The sequence below is a fragment of the Eleutherodactylus coqui genome, chromosome 2 (genome assembly GCF_035609145.1).
Source record: "Eleutherodactylus coqui strain aEleCoq1 chromosome 2, aEleCoq1.hap1, whole genome shotgun sequence".
In the NCBI taxonomy this organism is placed as follows: Eukaryota; Metazoa; Chordata; class Amphibia; order Anura; family Eleutherodactylidae; genus Eleutherodactylus; species Eleutherodactylus coqui.
In genome coordinates, this window is record NC_089838.1 from 219,442,398 (window position 1) to 219,465,597 (window position 23,200).

General features: G+C 45.2%; 1 protein-coding gene across 1 annotated transcript in view; it reads right to left on the bottom strand.

Annotated features, from left to right (window-relative positions):
• ENTREP2 (endosomal transmembrane epsin interactor 2) overlaps positions 1-23,200 on the bottom strand; it is a 786,181-nt gene that overhangs the window by 94,662 nt on the left and 668,319 nt on the right. Inside the window, exons 6-7 of the mRNA XM_066589957.1 lie at positions 21,610-21,770; positions 13,493-13,628 (exon numbers count right to left, since the gene is read on the bottom strand). Of these exons, the coding sequence (XP_066446054.1) occupies positions 13,493-13,628; positions 21,610-21,770 (297 nt within the window). The remainder of the gene's footprint in view (positions 1-13,492; positions 13,629-21,609; positions 21,771-23,200) is intronic.

Sequence of the window (23,200 nt, forward strand, 5' to 3'; positions counted from 1 at the left end):
TTTCGAAGGACCTGGCAGATGGCTGCCAACCAGGCCCACTCTTCTGTAAATAATTGAGGAGGCTGACTCCCACTGCGCCGCGCAAGTTGGAGTTGGTATTCCACTATAGCTCTAAGCTGCTCATAGAGTCTGGCCAACATGTGGAGCGTAGAGTTCCACTGTGTGGGCACGTCGCACAGCAGTCGGTGCACTGGCAGATTAAACCGATGTTGCAGGGTCCGCAGGTTGGCAGCGTGCGTGTGGGATTTGCGGAAATGTGCGCAGAGCTGGCACACCTTTCCGAGCAGGTATGACAAGTGGGGGTAGCTTTTCAGAAAGCGCTGAACCACCAAATTAAAGACATGGGCCAGGCATGGCACGTGCGTGAGGCTGCCGAGCTGCAGAGCCGCCACCAGGTTACGGCCGTTGTCACACACGACCATGCCCGGTTGGAGGCTCAGCGGCGCAAGCCAGCGGTCGGTCTGCTCTGTCAGACCCTGCAGCAGTTCGTGGGCCGTGTGCCTCTTATCTCCTAAGCTGAGTAGTTTCAGCACGGCCTGCTGACGCTTGCCCACCGCTGTGCTGCCACGCCGCGTGTCACCGACTGCTGGCGACGTGCTGCTGCTGACACATCTTGATTGCGAGACAGAGGTTGCGTAGGAGGAGGAGGAGGGTGGTTTAGTGGAGGAAGCATACACCCCCGCAGATACCACCACCGAGCTGGGGCACGCAATTCGGGGGGTGGGTAGGACGTGAGCGGTCCCAGGCTCTGACTCTGTCCCAGCCTCCAGTAAATTCACCCAATGTGCCGTCAGGGAGATATAGTGGCCCTGCCCGCCTGTGCTTGTCCACGTGTCTGTTGTTAAGTGGACCTTGGCAGTAACCGCATTGCTGAGGGCACGTACAATGTTGCGGGAGACGTGGTCGTGCAGGCCTGGGACGGCACATCGGGAAAAGTAGTGGCGACTGGGAACCGAGTAGCGTGGGGCCGCCGCCGCCATCATGCTTTTGAAAGCCTCCGTTTCCACAAGCCTATACGGCAGCATCTCTAGGCTGATCAATTTTGCAATGTGCACGTTTAACGCTTGAGCGTGCGGGTGCGTGGCATTGTACTTGCGCTTGCGCTCAAACTGTGGCGCTAGCGACGTCTGGACGCTACGCTGAGAGACATTGCTGGATGAGACCGAGGACAGCGGAGGTGAGGGTCTGGGTGCAGGCCAGGAGACGGTACTGCCTGTGTCCTCAGAGGGGAGTTGGATCTCAGTGGCAGGTTGGGGCACAGGGGGAGAGGCAGTGGTGCAAACCGGAGGCGGTGAATGGGCATCGTCCCACCTTGTGGGGTGCTTGGCCATCATATGCCTGCGCATGCTGTTGGTGGTGCCTCCCCAGCTGATCTTGGCGCGACAAAGGTTGCACACCCCTGTTCGTCGGTCGTCAGGCGTCTCTGTGAAAAACTGACACACCGTAGAGCACCTTGACCTCTGCAGGGTGGCATGGCGCGAGGGGGCGCTTTGGGAACCAGTTGGTGGATTATTCGGTCTGGCCCTGCCTCTACCCCTGGCCACCGCACTGGCTCGGCCTGTGCCCACACCCTGACTTGGGCCTCCGCGTCCTCGCCCGCGTCCACGTCCTATAGGCCTACCCCTACCTCTCAGCATGGTGTATTACCAGTGATTTGATTTCCCAGCCAGGAAATAAATTGGCGCAAGCCTGCAGGCCAAATAGAATTTTTTCCCTTTTTTTTAAAGGAAAGGCCCACTGACTATATTCAATCAATAATGTGTTGTGGCCCTGCTGTGTGTCACAGAACTGCAGTGCTATTAACTGCAGCAGAGCGGTGATTTCCCAGCCAGGAAATAAATTGGCGCAAGCCTGCTGTTAAACTTAGCTGGCTGCGTATGATTTTTGTTTAAGTTCTCCACCCAGCACACATGTACCCAGAAAGCTAAGGACTGTCAGAGGCAGGCCAAATAGAATTTTTTTGCCCTTTTTTTTAAAAGGAAAGGCCCACTGACTATATTCAATCAATAATGTGTTGTGGCCCTGCTGTGTGTCACAGAACTGCAGTGCTATTAACTGCAGCAGAGCGGTGATTTCCCAGCCAGGAAATAAATTGGCGCAAGCCTGCTGTTAAACTTAGCTGGCTGCGTATGATTTTTGTTTAAGTTCTCCACCCAGCACACACGTACCCAGAACGCTGAGGACTGTCAGAGGCAGGCCAAATAGAATTTTTTGGCCCTTTTTTTTTTTAAAAGGAAAGGCCCACTGACTATATTCAATCAATTAATAAATATGTTGTGTGGCCCTGCTGTGTGTCACAGAACTGCAGTGTTATTAACTGCAGCAGAGCAGTGATTTCCCAGCCAGGAAATAAATTGGCGCAAGCCTGCAGGCCAAATAGAATTTTTGCCCTTTTTTTTTTAAAGGAAAGGCCCACTGCATATATTCAATCAATAAAATATGTCTTCTGGCCCTGCCTACACAATTCTTTCCCTGGAGAATTACTGCAGGGCGCAATGCTCTGCACGGCCGATTTGGAAAAAAAAAAAATGTGCAACACTGCTAACAGCAGCCTCCACAGTACTGCACACTGTTAGATGTGGCCCTAAGAAGGACCGTTAGGGTTCTTGAAGCCTACACTAACTCCTAACACTCTCCCTGCCTAACCACCACTTCTGTCCCTGTAGTATTACTGCAGGGCGCAATGCTCTGCACGGCCGATTTGGAAAAAAAAAAAATGTGCAACACTGCTAACAGCAGCCTCCACACTACTGCACACTGTTAGATGTGGCCCTAAGAAGGACCGTTGGGGTTCTTGAAGCCTACACTAACTCCTAACACTCTCCCTGCCTAACCACCACTTCTGTCCCTGTAGTATTACTGCAGGGCGCAATGCTCTGCACAGCCGATTTGGAAAAAAAAAATGTGCAACACTGCTAACAGCAGCCTCCACACTACTGCACACTGTTAGATGTGGCCCTAAGAAGGACCGTTGGGGTTCTTGAAGCCTACACTAACTCCTAACACTCTCCCTGCCTAACCACCACTTCTGTCCCTGTAGTATTACTGCAGGGCGCAATGGTCTGCACGGCCGATTTGGAAAAAAAAAAAGTGCAACACTGCTAACAGCAGCCTCCACACTACTGCACACTGTTAGATGTGGCCCTAAGAAGGACCGTTGGGGTTCTTGAAGCCTACACTAACTCCTAACACTCTCCCTGCCTAACCACCACTTCTGTCCCTGTAGTATTACTGCAGGGCGCAATGCTCTGCACGGCCGATTTGGAAAAAAAAAAAAGTGCAACACTGCTAACAGCAGCCTCCACACTACTGCACACTGTTAGATGTGGCCCTAAGAAGGACCGTTGGGGTTCTTGAAGCCTACACTAACTCCTAACACTCTCCCTGCCTAACCACCACTTCTGTCCCTGTAGTATTACTGCAGGGCGCAATGCTCTGCACGGCCGATTTGGAAAAAAAAAAATGTGCAACACTGCTAACAGCAGCCTCCACACTACTGCACACTGTTAGATGTGGCCCTAAGAAGGACCGTTGGGGTTCTTGAAGCCTACACTAACTCCTAACGCTCTCCCTACAGCAGCTCCAACACTATAGCACTGTCCCTCAGCTATCTCACAAGGCATCTGAGGCGAGCCGCGGGAGGGGCCGACTTTTATACTCGGGTGACATCTGATCTCCCCAGCCACTCACAGCAGGGGGGTGGTATAGGGCTGGAACATCACAGGGGGAAGTTGTAATGCCTTCCCTGCCTTTCAATTGGCCAGAAAAGCGCGCTAACGTCTCAGAGATGAAAGTGAAAGTAACCCGAACATCGCGTGGTACTCGTTACGAGTAACGAGCATCCCGAACATGCTAATATTCGCCCGAGCATCAAGCTCGGACGAGTACGTTCGCTCATCTCTAAAAGAGAAGTAGAACAAAAATTCCAGCAGATTTGGTTGGAAAAAAACAATAAATGAATTCAAGCATGCCTGGGATAACCATCTCTCTATACTGAGAGAGAACTATAAAGGAAAGAATACAAGGGCAGACAAAACGTTATCAGTTTTCTATGTTCCTATGAAAACTCACTTGAGAAATTTCTATCATAGGATATGTTCGCATGGTGGATTTTTCTCATAGAAAGATCCACTATCTATCTGCTAAAGAATTCATGACAGAAATTCGAAAATGAGCCTCAGCAGGTGCATTTGCAGCTAGCACTAACACAGATCCTCATGTAGATTAAGTCTGTTCAATAAGGCTAATCTGTATGTGTCTGTCAATGTGAATACCACGTGGCTTCTGGATCAGTAAGTGATATGTCCATAATCTTTTTTTTCTGAAATGCAGATTTCAAATTCATGCTGTATGAAATATATACCGATTTCCACTGCAATCAATGTGGCATGGAAAATATGGATATTACATGGATTTCGAAATGGAATCGACATTGGACTCCAAGTTAAAGTTATACTGTGTGACCATATCCATAGAATTTCAGTTGTGTTTTCTTATCAATATTTCATTAAGCTAATAATAATTGGCTCTATTGAATGTATATATTGAATGGGAATAAAGAAAACAATATTATATAGTGCATGATAGTGTATATAGTAATACTGGAGGTTTTGTGACAAGACCATAGATGAAAAGATTAATCCTCTAGTGCGCCAATCTATACATTAAACATAAAGGAAATAGATTTAATGGTAAAAGGCGTGGGCTCTGCAACTTTAAAATGGCTGAGGTTAGCAACAAAGAATTTATTGAAGATGTCCTTAGAAGTTTAATGCTCAGTTTTTCTAGAATGTTCTTATCCAAGGCTTCATGTAGTGAATGGAGATAAAGGCTGATTTGGGGCATCTGATCTTGCACATCTAAATCTCATACTTAAAGATCTAAGGTGTTCCTTCTGGTTAATGTGTATTTTCAAATAAGAAAGATCATACTATGCTGGGAAGGTCTGCAACGTAGTCCATTGAACTGTGTGGCGCAGCTTCTGTGATAATATAAGAAATAGAGATGAGCGAACGTACTCGTCCGAGCTTGATATTCGTGCGAATATTAGGGTGTTCGGGATGCTCGTTACTCGTAACGAGTACCACGCGATGTTTCGGTTACTTTCAGTTTACTCTCTGAGACGTTAGCGCGCTTTTCTGGCCAATTGAAAGACAGGGAAGGCATTACAACTTCCCCCTGTGACGTTCAAGCCCTATACCACCCCCCTGCTGTGAGTGGCTGGGAAGATCAGATGTCACCCGAGTATAAAAATCGGCCCCTCCCGCGGCTCGCCACACATGCCTTGTGACTTAGCTGAGGGAAAGTGCTGCTGCTGGTGCTGCTGTAGGGAGAGCGTTAGGAGTCAGTGTAGGCTTCAAGAACCCCAACGGCCCTTCTCAGGGCCACATCTACTAGTGTGCAGTACTGTGTTAGCACAGTATTTTTTTTTTTTTTTGTCCAAAATTGGATCTGCAGAGCATTGCGCCCAGCAATAGGGACAGAAGTGGGGGTTAGGCAGGGAGAGTGTTAGGAGTTAGTGTAGGCTTCAAGAACCCCAACGGTCCTTTCTAGGGCCACTTCTATCCGTGTGCAGTACTGTCCAGGCTGCTGTTAGCAGTGTTGCATATTTTTTTTTTTTCTCAAAACCGTCTGTGCAGAGCATTGCACCCGGCATTAATACTACAGGGATAGAATTGTATAGGCAGGGCCAGAAGACATTTATTATTCATTGAATACACGCAGTGGGGTCTTCCCTTTGCTAAAAAGGAAAAAAATTATATTTGGCCAGCTTGTGTCAGTCCTAAGGTCTCCGTGTACGTGTGTGCTGCGTGTACAACGTACAAAAATCAGACGCAACCAGCTACGCTTTACTGCAGGCTTGCGCCATTGTCTTTCCTGACTGGCAAATACTTGCTCTGCTAGAGTTAATAACTCTGCTACACTATACTTGTGTGACACTTTTTGAGGGCCACACTACAGTTCTAAAAGTTATTGTTCATTGAATATACGCAGTGGGTCCTTCCCTTTGCCAAAAAGGAAAAGAAATTATATTTGGCCTGCCTGTGTCAGTCCTAAGGTCTGCGTGTACGTGTGTGCTGCGTGTACAACGTACAAAAATCAGACGCAACCAGCTACGCTTTACTGCAGCCTAGCGCCATTGTCTTTCCTGACTGGCAAATACCTGCTCTGCTAGAGTTAATAACTCTGCTACACTATACTTGTGTGACACTTTTTGAGGGCCACACCACAGATATTAAACTTCTTGTTCATTGAATATACGCAGTGGGGTCTTCCCTAAGCTAAAAAGGAAAAGAAATTATATTTGGCCTGCCTGTGTCAGTCCTAAGGTCTGCGTGTACGTGTGTGCTGCGTGTACAACGTACAAAAATCAGACGCAACCAGCTACGCTTTACTGCAGCCTAGCGCCATTGTCTTTCCTGACTGGCAAATACCTGCTCTGCTAGAGTTAATAACTCTGCTACACTATACTTGTGTGACACTTTTTGAGGGCCACACCACAGATATTAAACTTCTTGTTCATTGAATATACACAGTGGGGTCTTCCCTAAGCTAAAAAGGAAAAGAAATTATATTTGGCCTGCCTGTGTCAGTCCTAAGGTCTGCGTGTACGTGTGTGCTGCGTGTACAACGTACAAAAATCAGACGCAACCAGCTACGGTTGAGTGCAGCCTTGCGCCAATTTCTTTCCTGCCTGGGAAATCAAATCACTGGTAATACAGCATGCTGAGGGGTAGGCCTAGAGGATGTGGACGCGGCCGAGGACGCGGAGGGCCAAGTGAGGGTGTGGGCACAGGCCGAGCCAGTGCGGTGGCCAGGGGTAGAGGCAGGGCCAGACCGAATAATCCACCAACTAGTTCCCAAAGCGCCCCCTCGCGCCATGCCACCCTGCAGAGGTCAAGGTGCTCTACGGTGTGGCAGTTTTTCACAGAGACGCCTGACGACCGACGAACAGGGGTGTGCAACCTTTGTCGCGCCAAGATCAGCTGGGGAGGCACCACCAACAGCATGCGCAGGCATATGATGGCCAAGCACCCCACAAGGTGGGACGATGCCCGTTCACCGCCTCCGGTTTGCACCACTGCCTCTCCCCCTGTGCCCCAACCTGCCACTGAGATCCAACCCCCCTCTGAGGACACAGGCACTACCGTCTCCTGGCCTGCACCCGCACCCTCACCTCCGCTGTCCTCGGCCCCATCCAGCAATGTCTCTCAGCGCAGCGTCCAGACGTCGCTAGTGCCACAGTTTGAGCGCAAGCGCAACTACGACGCCACGCACCCGCACGCTCAAGCGTTAAACGTGCACATTGCAAAATTGATCAGCCTAGAGATGCTGCCGTATAGGCTTGTGGAAACGGAGGCTTTCAAAAGCATGATGGCGACGGCTGCCCCGCGCTACTCGGTTCCCAGTCGCCACTACTTTTCCCGATGTGCCGTCCCAGCCCTGCACGACCACGTCTCCCGCAACATTGTACGCGCCCTTACCAACGCGGTTACTGCCAAGGTCCACTTAACAACAGACACGTGGACAAGCACAGGCGGGCAGGGCCACTATATCTCCCTGACGGCACATTCGGTGAATTTAGTGGAGGCTGGGACAGAGTCAGAGCCTGGGACCGCTCACGTCCTACCCACCCCCAGAATTGCGGGCCACAGCTCGGTGGTGGTATCTGCGGCGGTGTATGCTTCCTCCACTAAAGCACCTTCCTCCTCCTCCTCCTCCTCCAACGCAACCTCTGTCTCGCAATCAAGATGTGTCAGCAGCACGTCGCCAGCAGTCGGTGTCACGCGGCGTGGCAGCACAGCGGTGGGCAAGCGTCAGCAGGCCGTGCTGAAACTACTCAGCTTAGGAGAGAAGAGGCACACGGCCCACGAACTGCTGCAGGGTCTGACAGAGCAGACCGACCACTGGCTTGCGCCGCTGAGCCTCCAACCGGTCATGGTCGTGTGTGACAACGGCCGTAAGCTGGTGGCGGCTCTGCAGCTCGGCAGCCTCACGCACGTGCCATGCCTGGCCCATGTCTTTAATTTGGTGGTTCAGCGCTTTCTGAAAAGCTACCCCCACTTGTCATACCTGCTCGGAAAGGTGCGCCAGCTCTGCGCACATTTCCGCAAATCCCACACGCACGCTGCCACCCTGCGGACACTGCAACATAGGTTTAATCTGCCAGTGCACCGACTGCTGTGCGACGTGCCCACACAGTGGAACTCTACGCTCCACATGTTGGCCAGACTCTATGAGCAGCGTAGAGCTATAGTGGAATACCAACTCCAACTTGCGCGGCGCAGTGGGAGTCAGCCTCCTCAATTATTTACAGAAGAGTGGCCCTGGTTGGCAGCCATCTGCCAGGTCCTTGGAAAATTTGAGGAGTCTACCCAGGTGGTGAGCGGCGATGCTGCAATCATTAGCGTCACCATTCCTCTGCTATGCATCTTGAGAAGTTCCCTGCAAAGCATAAAGGCAGACGCTTTGCGCTCGGAAACAGAGCCGGGGAAGACAGTATGTCGCTGGATAGTCAGAGCACCCGCCTGTCTATATCTCAGCGCGTTGAGGAGGAGGAGGAGGAGCATGAGGAGGATGAGGAGGAGGGGGAAGAGACAGCTTGGCCCACTGGTGAGGGTACACATGCTGCTGGGCTGTCATCCTTTCAGCGTGTATGGCCTGAGGAGGAGGAAGAGGAGGAGGAGGAGGATCCTGAAAGTGATCTTCCTAGTGAAGACAGCCATGTGTTGCGTACAGGTACCCTGGCACACATGGCTGACTTCATGTTAGGATGCCTTTCTCATGACCCTCGCGTTACACGCATTCTGGCCACTACGGATTACTGGGTGTACACACTGCTCGATCCACGGTATAAGGAGAGCCTTTGCACTCTCATTCCCGAAGAGGAAAGGGGTTCGAGAGTGTTGCTATACCACAGGGCGCTGGTGGACAAACTGACGGTAAACTTCCCATCCGACAGCGCTAGTGGCAGAAGGCGCAGTTCCGAGGGCCAGGTAGCAGGGGAGGCGCAGAGATCAGGCAGCATGTACAGCGCAGGCAGGGGAACATTCTCCAAGGCCTTTGCCAGCTTTATGGCTCCCCAGCAAGACTGTGTCACCGCTCCCCAGTCAAGGCTGAGTCGGCGGGAGCACTGTAAAAGGATGGTGAGGGAGTACGTAGCCGATCGCATGACCGTCCTCCGTGACGCCTCTGCCCCCTACAACTACTGGGTGTCGAAGCTGGACACGTGGCCTGAACTCGCGCTGTATGCCCTGGAGGTGCTTGCTTGTCCTGCGGCTAGCGTCTTGTCAGAGAGTGTGTTTAGTGTGGCTGGGGGAATCATCACGGATAAGCATACCCACCTGTCAAACGACAGTGCCGACAGGCTTACACTCATCAAGATGAACAAAGCCTGGATTTCCCCAGACTTCTCTTCTCCACCAGCGGACAGCAGCGATACGTAAGCAATACGTAGGCTGCACCCGCGGATGGAAGCTACGTTCTCTCTCACCATCCAAAACAGGGACATTTCTGCTTCATCAATCTGTGTCTAATATTCCTCCTCCTCCTCCTGCTCCTCCTCCTGAAACCTCACGTAATCACGCTGAACGGGCAATTTTTCTTAGGGCCACAAGGCTCACTCATAATTTTTCTAAACAATTTTTATATGTTTCAATGCTCTTAAAAGCGTTGAAACTTTAACTTGAACCAATTTTTCGTTAAACTGGGCTGCCTCCAGGCCTAGTTACCACTTAAGCCACATTAACCAAAGCGATTAATGGGTTTCACCTGCCATCTTGGTTGGGCATGGCCAATTTTTTGGATGTACATTAGTACTGTTGATACAGCAATTTTTGTGGGCCCTCGCCTACAGTGTAATCAAATGAATTTTTAGCCCACCTGCATTACAGCTGACGTTACATCCGCTGTGTTGGGCAATGCAATGGGATATTTTTGTGTATCGCCGGTGGGTTCCAGGGAGCCACCCATGCTGTAGGTGCACACGGAGTTTAACCTACATCTGTCCACTTGTAAAGAACCCCAGTCTGACTGGGGCATGCAGTGTGGGCCGAAGCCCACCTGTATTAAGCACGACATTACTACCTCAGCTGTGTTGGGCAATGCAATGGGATATTTCTATGTACCGCCGGTGGCTTCCTGGCACCCACCCATGCTGTGGGTCCACAGGGAATTATAAATGCATCTGTTTCCACTTGTAAAGAACCCCAGTCTGACTGGGGCATGCAGTGTGGGCCGAAGCCCACCTGCATTAAGCACGACATTACTACCTCAGCTGTGTTGGGCACTGCAATGGGATATTTTTGTGTACCGCCGGTGGGTTCCAGGGAGCCACCCATGCTGTAGGTGCACACGGAGTTTAACCTACATCTGTCCACTTGTAAAGAACCCCAGTCTGACTGGGGCATGCAGTGTGGGCCGAAGCCCAGCTGTATTAAGCACGACATTACTACCTCAGCTGTGTTGGGCAATGCAATGGGATATTTCTATGTACCGCCCGGTGGCTTCCTGGCACCCACCCATGCTGTGGGTCCACAGGGAATTATAAATGCATCTGTTTCCACTTGTAAAGAACCCCAGTCTGACTGGGGCATGCAGTGTGGGCCGAAGCCCACCTGCATTAAGCACGACATTACTACCTCAGCTGTGTTGGGCAATGCAATGGGATATTTTTATGTACCGCCGGTGGGTTCCAGGGAGCCACCCATGCTGTGGGTCCACAGGGACTTCACAATAGGGAGTTGTACCTGCCTGTGTCTATGAATTAAAAACCACGGTCTGACTGGGGCATGCAGACACCTTGACAGAATGAATAGTGTGTGGCACATAGGTTCCCCATTGCTATGCCCACGTGTGCAGCTCCTGATGGCGGTGGCACAGGATTCTATTTCTCATTGCTTCTGTACAGCATTGTGGGATATCGCCCCGCCACTTTTAAAGAGGGTCGCTGCCTAGCCGTGCCAACCTCTGCAGTGTGTGCCTGCGGTTCCTCCTCATGGCAGACGCACTTCTAAATAGACATGAGGGTGGTGAGGCATTAGGGCAGCTGAAGGCTGCGCAGGGACACTTTGGTGTGCGCTGTGGGGGGGAGGGGGGGCGGTTGGGCAGCATGTAACCCAGGAGAAGTGGCAGTGGAGTGTCATGCAGGCAGTGATTGTGCTTTGTTGGAGGTAGTGTGGTGCTTAGCTAAGGTATGCCATGCTAATGAGGGCTTTTCAGAAGTAAAAGTTTTTGGGAGGGGGGGGGCCCCACTCTTGCCGCTATTGTGGCTTAATAGTGGGACCTGTGAACTTGAGATGCAGCCCAACATGTAGCCCCTCGCCTGCCCTATCCGTTGCTGTGTCGTTCCCATCACTTTCTTGAATTGCCCAGATTTTCACACAAGGAAACCTTAGCGAGCATCGGCGAAATACAAAAATGCTCGGGTCGCCCATTGACTTCAATGGGGTTCGTTACTCGAAACGAACCCTCGAGCATCGCGAAAAGTTCGTCCCGAATAACGAGCACCCGAGCATTTTGGTGCTCGCTCATCTCTAATAAGAAACTGTAGTCTTGGATTCACAGGCTTTTAAGATCTATTCAGTGCAATTCAAATCCATTGACATGCTGGGGTGTCCCCCAGACATGTGCTCTAGATCATAGAAATTATGGCCCAAGGTTTGTCAGAGTTGAATAATTTGACTTATTATTGTGCCTACCTAAAAGCTTTAAATGGCTTGTCCCATGAAATTATTGTTTATAGTTAAATCCAGGCCATAATTCTGAACATTCTTTTGTATCCAAACATATTAAATAAATATTTCTGTCCCCAGATATTCCAGGACTTGTTTGCCCAAATGAACGAGCTGGAGATGTCATCATCAGCTTGTTCGCGCTCGGGAAGCCTGTCTAGACTGAACGATTCTCGTTGACAATCGTGAAGTTCTCAATCACTAATTCCTAATCATTTCTATGTTAAACACTGAATGATCAGTTCTTAAACTGCATGATAAGTGTACGAACCGACGCTGATTTTTATGCCGACTGCAACTGAATGACGAATTAGAACGTCACGATTCCTCTATGTAATTCAGTCACTGACTCATATTTAAATTAAATGATTATCATTCAGTTTTGCTAGTTTGATTGATCTTTTGAACAATAATCGTTATGAGCAAATGAGGCATTATTCTAGAGTAGTGCCACCTGCAACTCAGGCGTGTAGGAGTCATTCACATACGCTGGTCCCAAGCCCAGATAAATGGGAAAGGTTAGGGAAAGACTTAGTGACCTACCCTGTAAAAACTTTGCCTTGGAAACCCTATGAAAGAGCTCTCAAATGATTTAGGTTCCCCAAGTCAAAGGATTCTCTAAATGCTACTGGGGAAGAGCAAGGTCTGAGTACTAGGCTGGAGAATCCATGCCAAAGATAAAACCTAGGATAGCATTGGGGCGAAGCACAATGCTAAACATGGATAAAATCTGGAAAAGTAGGAATATCGGTATAGCAACTGAAAGCAGGATAGTGCAAACCACCGTTTTCCCATAGCCATGTATGGATGTGAAAACTGGACTGCGAAAAAAGTTGATGAAGGAGGATTGATGTGTTGGAGCTGTGGTGCTGGCGAAAGCTGCTGTGTACACCCTGGATGGCGAAAGTAACAAATAAAGAAGTCCTGAATTGTATAAGACCCAATATATATTTCTGGAGGGCAAGATGACTGGACTCAGACTCACATATTTTGGCGATGTAATGCGAGCAGAGTTGGTAGAAAAATCTATAATGCTTGGATAGATCAGCGGTAAAAAAAGATCGGGCCGCCAAAGGACACAATGGCTGATACTGTCAAAGCTGATACTGGCATGGATATCACACAACTGAAAGAAGCAGGGCAAAAGCGAAAAACATGGAAGGGGCTCGAATTTAGGGTCGTGAACAAGTAAACGGCTAACAATAACAAGTGCCACCTCCTGTTCCTTTCTGTGTGCATTCCACCCCAGTAAATGTTCCAAGGTGGTCCCACATGCTAAGTATTGTTTATCTGCAGTAACACTGTCTCATTCCCTTATCACTCTGTCAATTTCACTTTAAACTGAGCAAGTGGAACATACTCTGAGATGGACGCAGAATAGAAACAGCAGGTGGTGCCATTCAAACATTAGTCTGGGAATATATCTACAAAAAGTGTTCAGACTTTTAGGCTGGATGTATCTACAAATACTATAATATAATATATATATATATATATATATATATATATATATATATATATATATATATATATATATATATATATATATATATATATATATATATATATAGTATATATATTTTTTTCCAACAGCAGAGGTTTAGGGGTTTAGGAAAAGAAAGTTGTTATGTGTTGCTGGCAAGTGATACAGCATACAGGATTACAACTTTCCATATGACATTCAGTGCTTTTGATACAGTGACAAAGCCATTCTCTTAGGAATTTAAACTTAATGAAATAATATTGCATGAGTTTCCTACCTGGCTTGCAGGAGTTTGTCCGACCACAGCTTCGTATGGAGGTGGCAGCTCAGATGGATACAAAATGCCCGGACTGTTTATAGACACTTCATATAAAGCACTGAAAGGTGAATGTGGGAAATCCAGGTGAAGCCCTCTAGGAAGAAAAGCTCATGTCACTCTTTGTTTAATACTCTTCAAAATTGATTCAACCAGTTACTTTGTCTGTACGTGTGATGACTGCAAATAAAGCTGAATTACCTGTATGCTCAATCACTAAATTTATCACTTCATAGCTATCGAAATGTATCCAAGACTCTAGGCTTAAATTTATCAGAACTGTAAAGGAATTGGACTGTCATTAACTAACAAATGTTTTCCCATAAATACAGGTTTAATATCTTTCATCTCCAACTAAGTGTAGTTATAGTCATTGGATTTTTAGTTATACCCCAATAAATTGTTCCCCTAATAAATTTCAGATAAATAATTGTTTATCGTCTATCTGGGAAGCAGAACGACTTTCTTCGTAATTTCCTTAGCTCTAAAATATCACCTTCAGAATCCAAGCACATACATGATGGATGCTTGTACAGTATATTATTAGGGATGTTAGGAACAGTGTCTGTGAGCAGTAAAATGCTGTAACTAATACAAGGCAATGAGCCTAACATTACAGTAGGATAGGAATAAATAGCCATATTTTCAAGTTAATAAATCTATATCTTGTTTGAAAGTTCAGCTTACATATAATCTTCAGAAGGGCATATTACACTGTGTATTCACTGATTTTTATAAACTGGACGCAATTGAGCTTGTTACAGTTCAGATAGACAGCCCAGATATTACATAAGCTTGATTGAGCAATTGTATTTCTATTAGAGATGAGTGAGCACCCAAATGCTCGAGTCCACGTTATTTGAGTCGAGCTTTTCGTAAAATTTGAGAGCTCTACTCGAGTAACGAACTCCATTGACTACAATGGGAGACTCAAGCATTTTTGTATGTGGGATGCCAGGTGCCGAGCTTTTTTTTTTCTTCCTAGGTTCGTCTCTCTCTCTCTCTCCCCTACCAGACAAAAAATTTGCCAATGACATGCGCTGTGTAGCGGCGGGGAGGGGCCAAAGCAGGCATGTCACAGCGGGGAGGAGCGAAAAACTGTGGCGGGGTCGAACACGGCTTGATGCTCGTTCGAGTAATGAGCACCATCGAGTACACTAATACTCGAACGAGCATCAAGCTCAGCAGAGTATGTTCGCTCAACTCTAATTTCTATGTATATGGGAAACTAATTTGCATAAAAAAATAATTTTATACTAAAATTAATCAGGATTTATCTTTATGCCATTGGGCTAGACTCTAAATAATTTTAGGTATGGCAGTGGTTGCATGGTTTTGTTACTTGGTTGTAAGTGTATCATTGGGATCAGTATAAGTGTTGCCTTGTAAGGAAAACAAATAATTCATGTGCAATGTTATCTTAGTATCTAGAATTGAGTAAGCAAAACATGAGAATACTGATTGTTGTGTGTGGGCCATTGCCAGAATCTATATTTATGATTAGAGATGTTCGGTAGGTTCTACGAATTTCATCAAAAAGCTTTGTTCAGTCCGAATACGTTTAAACCAAACGGGAAGTTCATAACCCCCCACCCCCCTAAAAATAATATTGGACTCTGTCGAAGAGCCCTAAAATGGTGGTGTTTCTTCAATGGATGTGGCTCAGTAATTGGCACTGATGCTTTGCAGCACTGGGGTCCCAGTTTCAGATCTGATCAAGAACAATATCTGCATGGACTTTGTAAAACTGTAAATGTGTAACTCCCTGAGCCACCACACTTTTTCTTTCTTCCTCCTTACTATTCCAGAGGAGGAAGAATGAGAAGAAACACAAACACTGGGAGAACCTACAAACTCCATGCAGATGTTGTCTTTTAGGTTTGAACTTAGGGCTCCAACATTGCAAGGCAACAGTGTTAACCACTGAGGCACCACACTTGTTTTACTTTCTTCCTCCATCTCCTTCTTTCTCAGAAAAAGAACAAGAAGAAACACAAGGAGAACATACAAACTACATGCAGATGTTGTAGTTGGTCAGATTTGAACCTAGGACTCCAACTCTGCAACGCAACAGTGCTAATCGCTAAACCACCATGCTTCTTCCTTTTTCCTTCTCCAGAGGAAGAGAAGAAGAAAAAACACAGGGAGAACATACAAACATTATGTAGATGCTGTTCTTGTATGAACTTTGGATCCCAGCGCTGCAAGGCAACAGTGCTAACTACTGAGCCTTATTTTTCCTCCTTCCACTTCCTCCTACTCCAGAAGAGCAGGAGAGTGAGAACAAGTAGTAAAAGGAGTAGATATTTTTTCTCCTCCACCTTCTTCTTCCCCTCCTCCTCCTTCTTCATATTCTTCATATTCTACTTCTTCTCCTCTTCTGGAAGAAGGAGGAAGAAGAGAAAAAAGGTACAAGAGAAAGTAACAGGAGACGGAAGAAAGAAGAAGCATGGCAGCTGAGTTGTTAGCACTGTTTTCTTGCAGCACTGGGGTCCTTGGTTCAATTCTGACCAAGGGCAACATCTGTATGGAGTTTATATGTTCTTTTTATATTGCTTGTTCTCCTCCAGAGGAGAAAAAAAAGTGCAGCGGCTCAGAGGTTATCACTGTATCCTTGCAGTACTGGAATCCTAGATTCAAATCTTACAAAGGATAACATGTGTATGAAGTCTTACAAAAACCATGTACAAGCTGCCCTTGGTCAGATTTCAACCTTGCACCCGGCGCTGCAAGGCAGCAGTGCTAACAATGCCATCACATCCATTGAAGGAACACCACCACCGTTACAGGGCTCTTGACAGTATTCAATACTAGTTTCAAAAGCTTTTATGAACTTACTGTTTGGAAAAAAACAAACCACCTGAGGTTTGGGTTTTCACCGAACTAATTTTTTATCAAAATCCTACCTGAAACAGGGTTCTATTGTTTCAGCTCACTCAACACTATTTATGATTAGCATTTTTTTTAGGACCAATAGACTATTGAATAATTAACTTATGATTCTGATATTTTTGAGCAAATGTACTATATATTTCATTAAATTAATCATCTGTTATATGTTCTATATACATTTTTTATGGTCTGACTAAGAATTATGTAGTTTTGGAGAATAGGATTTAAGATACTTTCTCCTATGAGCAGTTATGCTTGAGAAGGGCCCCTAAAACATACCAGCATAACCTGGTCCGAGAGTAGTAAAGAACGTTGAGGAACTATTACTTCCAGGTAATTCTAATGTTTTTTTCTACAAGTTTGGATAAGTGGAAATAAACTAATATTATGGAAGACTTTCAAAGCAGATGTTGATGCTCATGTTCTTCTTTATGCCCTGGTACACTAAGTTATCAGGCTACAGTTTTCTTAAGTTCACAAAAGAGCAATGGTTTATAGCATCTTCATCTGGGCAGATTGAGCTCTAGCTGAGCAAGAAAACATCAAGTGCAACATCCCACAATGGAAATTAGTTTTACTTGATTAAGGGATCTTTAGACTGTTCTGAAGGAGATGATTGATGATCTGTGAAACGAATCTTTCTATGTTATGACTGGCTTGTGTAAAAGGCCCTTAAGACTCCTCAGGGTTAGGCCTTATTTTTTCCTAAAACATTGACTTTTCAGGAAGAAAGACCATCCATAGTTTACAACCAGAAAACCCCTTTAAATATGCATCTATACAGCCCTATACCTGTAAACATATTCAATCATAACATTTTAGAGAATAGCTAATGCACATTGAATTACATATTATATATATCACATAATACATACTAAAGGTTTTTGCAGATATATAGTTATTTAACAGCTACAGAAGTTGTACTGTGCTGGGGGAATGTTAACAAATGTAAACAAAATCTGAAATAACCATAAATATTGACCCCATACAGTGGTGAAAGAGTTTCAGCAAAATCTTTTTTTAAAAATCAGCACCTTGTAAATCTAGTCCACAGGCATGCATAATGTACTGTCAATCTTTTTCTGTTTTTTTCTACATCAACATAGAAGGGGGTTCTTTACGGTAAGAGCAGTGAGACTATGGAACTCTCTGCCTGAGGACATGGTGATGGCGGATTTGATAAAAGAGGGGCCTGGACACCTTTTTTGAGCGTTACAAGATTACATGTTATAGTCCGATTACTTCAGAAAGGTTGTTGATCCAAAGATTATTCTGATTGCCAGACTTGAAGGCAGGAAGGATTTTTTTTTTCCTTGAATGAGCAAACTTGGCTTCAACCTCATTGGGGTTTTTGCCTCTCTTTGGATCAACATTGGGGTGTAATAGGCTGAACTGGATGGACATATTTTTTTTTTTTTGGCTTATATACTATGTTACTATTGGGTCATTCCATGTCAGTTCTACCAACGCTCCCAGTCGACCACTCCGATTTCAATGAAACTTTGCACAAAGATAGAACCTTACACTAAACTAAGATAGCCAAAATATTAGGCTTCAAAGTGCTTTGGTTCAAGAGCTACAGATCTTTATCTAGGGGGTTGTCTTGTGATTACAGAGCGCAACCTGAAAAAAGTGGCGATTTCAATCCCTTGCCAAGCCAGTTCTAATGACTCTAGAGCAATGAAACTTCACACACTAGGAGAACTTTTGGTGCTGAATCCAGCTAAGCTACTCAGACTGCCACTCTTATCATCATTCTGCCACCATTGCATGTCAAAGTAGCTGAAAAATTCTATTGCGCAAAATAAAATTCATATTTTAAGCAGTAATAACTCATAATCAATGCAATCCAACTCAGCTCTGAATTTATCAATGTGTACTCCATAGAAATGTTTCTCATTATTCACATTATGGACCCAAAAGGATGCATAGCTCTTAAGATACAATGAGTCAAAAATGGCAAAAAAACATTTTTATGCAAATTTTTACCTTTTTTCAGAGGCAAAAATCGGAATGTACTCCATTTTTTTTATTTTTGCTCTATTTGAAAGAGAATTTTTTGCTCTACAAGATTTGATGTTTTTCATTTTGTTCCCAGACCTTCTAGATGGGAAATTTTTGTTTTGCGTTTTGTCATTAAGCTGCTTCATAGGATCTGTTGATCAGCTGGCATGCTACAGCTTGACATGGCATCCAGCAGTTGCGCTTCCTTTCTGCTCATTTTTCACTTCATCTTTGCTGGTGCACAATCAGTTACTTGTAAACTATAGAGCTATCTTAAGAGCTATGCATCCTTTTGAGTCCATAATGTGAATAATGAGAACAATTTCTATGGAGTACACATTGATAAATTCATAGCTGAGTTGGATTGCATTGATTATGAGTTATTACTGCTTAAAATATAAATTTTATTTTGCGCGATAGAATTTTTCAGCTACTTTGACATGCAATGGTGGCAGAATGATGATAAGAGTGGCAGTCTGAGTAGCTTAGCTGGATTCAGCACCAAAGTTCTCCTAGTGTGTGAAGTTTCATTGCTCTAGAGTCATTAGAACTGGCTTGGCAATGGATTGAAATCGCCACTTTTTTCAGGTTGCGCGCTGTAATCACATGACAACCCCCTAGATTAAGACCTGTAGCTCGTGAACCAAAGCACTTTGAAGCCTAATATTTTGGCTATCTTAGTTTAGGGTCAGGTTCTATCTTTGTGCAAAGTTTCATTGAAATCGGAGTGGTCGACTGGGAGCGTTGGTTGAACTGACATGGAATGACCCTATTTACATAAAATACTATATTAATTTTAGTGTATTGAATACTAATGTATATTTTATGCAACTGTTATTAAATACCAGTAGATAATATTTAGCAGTCTTACGAAAAAAAAACTTTATATTTTTTTTCTGTAAATTGAACTGCCTCATATACATGGCCAAGAGACTGAATGGCAATACACAGAGTCTCATCCAGCTCCGTACTATGGAACTGCAGGGACATACTTTATGTTTATCAGGTGCTGTGTGTGCGGAGCTATTACCTTACTTCTGAGGCCTTAGTCAGACGGGCGATTTTTCGCGCGATTTGCGGATCGCATGACGGATGCGCATCCGCAAATCGCGTGACCGGTGCGCACAAGTCGCCCGCAAATCGCCCGAAAATCTGCTCCTAGCCGCGTTTCATTAGAAATGGGCCGGAGCTGTCCAGCGCATTGCATTCAATGGAGACGGCAATAGAGCCGGCTCCATTTAAAGCAATGCACTGCGGGCGAGCCCGGGATGAATTGTCGGTAAGGGCTTAAATATATAAGCCCTTCCCTGCAATCCATCCTAAAATGTGTTAAAATAAAAAATAAATTGTATACTCACCTTCTCCCGGCAGCCGGAGCTCCGCGTGGCCGTCCTGCAGTGGGTGTGAAGGGGGTGTGAGTCAGACCTGCCCCCTGATTGGCTCAGCGCTGAGCCAATCAGAGGCATGCCTTACTCACACCCATTCATGAATTCATGAATGGATGTGAGTCAGACCTGCCCCTGATTGGCTCAGCGCTGAGAGGCAGCAGTCACTCACCCATTCATGAATTCATGAATGGGTGTGTGAGTGTTTTCAGCCTCTGATTGGTCAGGGCTGTGACCAATCAGAGGCAGATCATTCAGCAGGCGGGGATTTTAAAGCCTGGCCGGCTGAATAGTGCCAAGAAGCAGTTCAGGAGAACTGACAGCGGCCACGGCTGGACTCCGGCTGCAGCGGAAAGGTGAGTATACAATTTTTTTTTGCTTTAACACATTTTAGAATGAATTGCAGGGAAGGGTTTATATATTTAACCCCTTCCCGACAATTCACCCCGCGCACGCCGGCAGCCCATTGCTTTCAATGGAGCGGCTGTATTGCCGCTCCATTGAATTCAATGGGCAAACATCGTTCTTCTCTGTCACAGCTGTTACAGCTGTGGCAGAGAAGAATGATTTGTCTTCTATATGTTCTCAATGGGGTCGGCGCTGCTGCCGCCGGCCCCATTGAGCGCATATAGAGAAGAGAACAGGAATCGCAGATCGCAGATAGGTGCGATCTGCGATTTTTTGTTCTATAATTAATTGGACGAGCGCATAAAAAGCGCTCATGTGTCCGATACCATTGCAAAGCAATGGTTTTATAAAATCGCCGGACGCATGCGCAAATCGCCCGTCTGACTAAGGCCTAAGGGAGAAAAATTCTGTAAATATGGCATCAAATTTATTTTAATATCGGACTTGTACAAAAACTAACAGAAAAAGAACACTATTTATGCTTTTGTATGCATAAATTAGGGGAGGCTTTACACACAGCATTTTTTGGAAAGCACACTTGTAGTTTTTGATGAAAGTTTGTGAGACAAAGCCAGAAATTGATTAAAAAAGAATGAGAACTATAAAGGATGGACTTATACTTCTCATTCCTTTTGGATCCACTTCTGTCTTTCGCTCAAAAAACTGCATCAAAAACTGTAACTGTACGTTTTCCAAAAAATCCTGTATGTGAAGACACCATAAGGCCCCCAGCACTTAAACCAGTGCCCTCTAAGGGCTTTTACCCACTTGGTCTTTTTTTTTTAACACTGAGATATCGCTGTGTTTTTTTCAATGGGACTTTCTAATGTTAAAATCGCATCGCACAAAAATTGCAAGTTTGTGCTTTTGCGATTTTGGTGCGATGCGATTTTAACATTAGAAAAGTCCCATTGAAAAAAAGCAGTGATATCACAGCATTAAAAAAAGCCCTAAGGCTGCCTTCTCACATGGCGGAATTCCTGCAAGTATTCTGCAACAGAATATCCACAATAATTCCACTGTGGCTAAATTAGCACCTAAATGATGCTGATTTGGCCGCGTTTATACTTGCAGAACAGCTGCCGAATTTAAACCTTGCATTGCAAAAACGATTTATTGCAGAAAATATCCACACCATGTGAAGGAGACATTTTAAAATCCCCTCTGCAGGGCTTGTACAGTAAATGCTGCAGAACGTCTGCAGCAATTCCGCTATCGGAAATTCTGTGACATTTAACTCCATGGAGCTGAAATTCAACACAAGTATGCATGAGACTGAAGGCTGATAAAAACAAAAGACAAACAAGAAACAAAGGCACTAATTATGCATAAAAAAGTCTAAAGAGCACCAAATTAATTAGACAAAAACATATGAAAACCCCCAATCACCTTTGCACTTCCATAACAGGCGTACAGGTGTATTCCGGTGGATAATACGGAGGAGGTGGAATGGGTGGAATAAACTCATCAAAATCCAAGGTTTGATGAAGAATTGCCCCATGTGCCATCATACAGTCCATATTGGTGGAGTGTCCTCTGTGTGGTAAAAACTGAAAAAGAAGACAGAATATCTAGATTTATATAACAGACTGTATCTCCCAATTCTCTACTATTTAAACTTTCTGTTTCTAAGTTTATCTCACATTTATGAAGTAACAAATTGTACCAATCTATAGCAACAAAAACAAAGTCCCGATCATAAAACATGGAAGGACCTAGTCCTTGTCTTGTTAGAAGTCTTAAAAGCCTTATTTGGCTTAATGGCAATTAATATATTCATCAAAAGGATTATCAATTTAGAATGTGTGTTGGTGCTGTCAGTATTAGTTAATTTAATCCACAGTCATTTAAACATGCAACGAATCTTATCATTCTTGCCGGTAATATTGCAAATTAGCATTGTTTCTATTAGTCAGTATCAATGTAGCTTCATTATCTATGCTCCGCTGGCCAGAATGACACCTCTCAATCCATTCTATTATTTTGCAACAAGGTGTAAAATATGACAATATCAGATCTGTAGCAGGGTAAGGACAGTAATGCAGACAAACACTTTCAATTATATGAGAAAACAGAAGCCTAATGAGCCTGTTAGCAAGTCTAACCAGTACACAATACTGCAGGGACTGATCGGAAGATCAAATGAAGTGTGGACCTTTTGCCCCTGTTCTTCATGCTCAACACTGGAAAAATCACAGCTGACGCCAATCGAAGAACATGGTGTCTCTGCTTCTCCCGTAGGCAAGGTTCTGTTGTCATGTCACTTTCAGCGGTTTCTGGCAGGCTGGGTCTTTAACTCTTGCCTCAAGAAAGAAGTGAGCTAATAACATTTGCTAAAGGCAAAACTCAGTATTGTGCTTGAACTGTTTTTGCAATTGTCCGCTTGCATTACTGTGATATACAGTCACTCTGAAAAAGACATAAGCAGACCATTTTCATCTAGTACCACTTGTGCCTTTTATGGGCGTTTAGCTGTCTTTTAACAGTATGAGCAATTAACATTATTATTACCGTCGAAACATAGAAGATTGACATTAGAAAAAACCCCCCCTGGTCCATCCATCTGCTCTTATTTTAAAATTATTTATTTTTAATACAGAGCATGGCATTGAAAATTTTAAAAAAGTTGTTTTCCAGAATAGACTATTTTCGGAGGACACATTCCCTTTTAGACCTTGCGCCATTTTTGGAGCCCATCTTTGGAATCGTGGGCTGCCTATATGGAGAAGAGAGGCCTTATGGGCCCCCTAAGGATCCTGGGCCCAGATGCAACTGCATCCTCTGCATCCCCTATAGTTACGCCCCGGCCTCTAGCTATGCAGCTGAGCTTCCTACTTGCTTTTCTTGCTGCCTGACCGCACTGTTAATGCATTTTGAGGCTGTCAAAAATCAGAACCCTTAAATCCTTCTTTTCAGAGGTTCCAGCTAGCACAGAGCTGCTAATATGAAAATCAGTCCAAGGATTCTTTCTCATAACTGC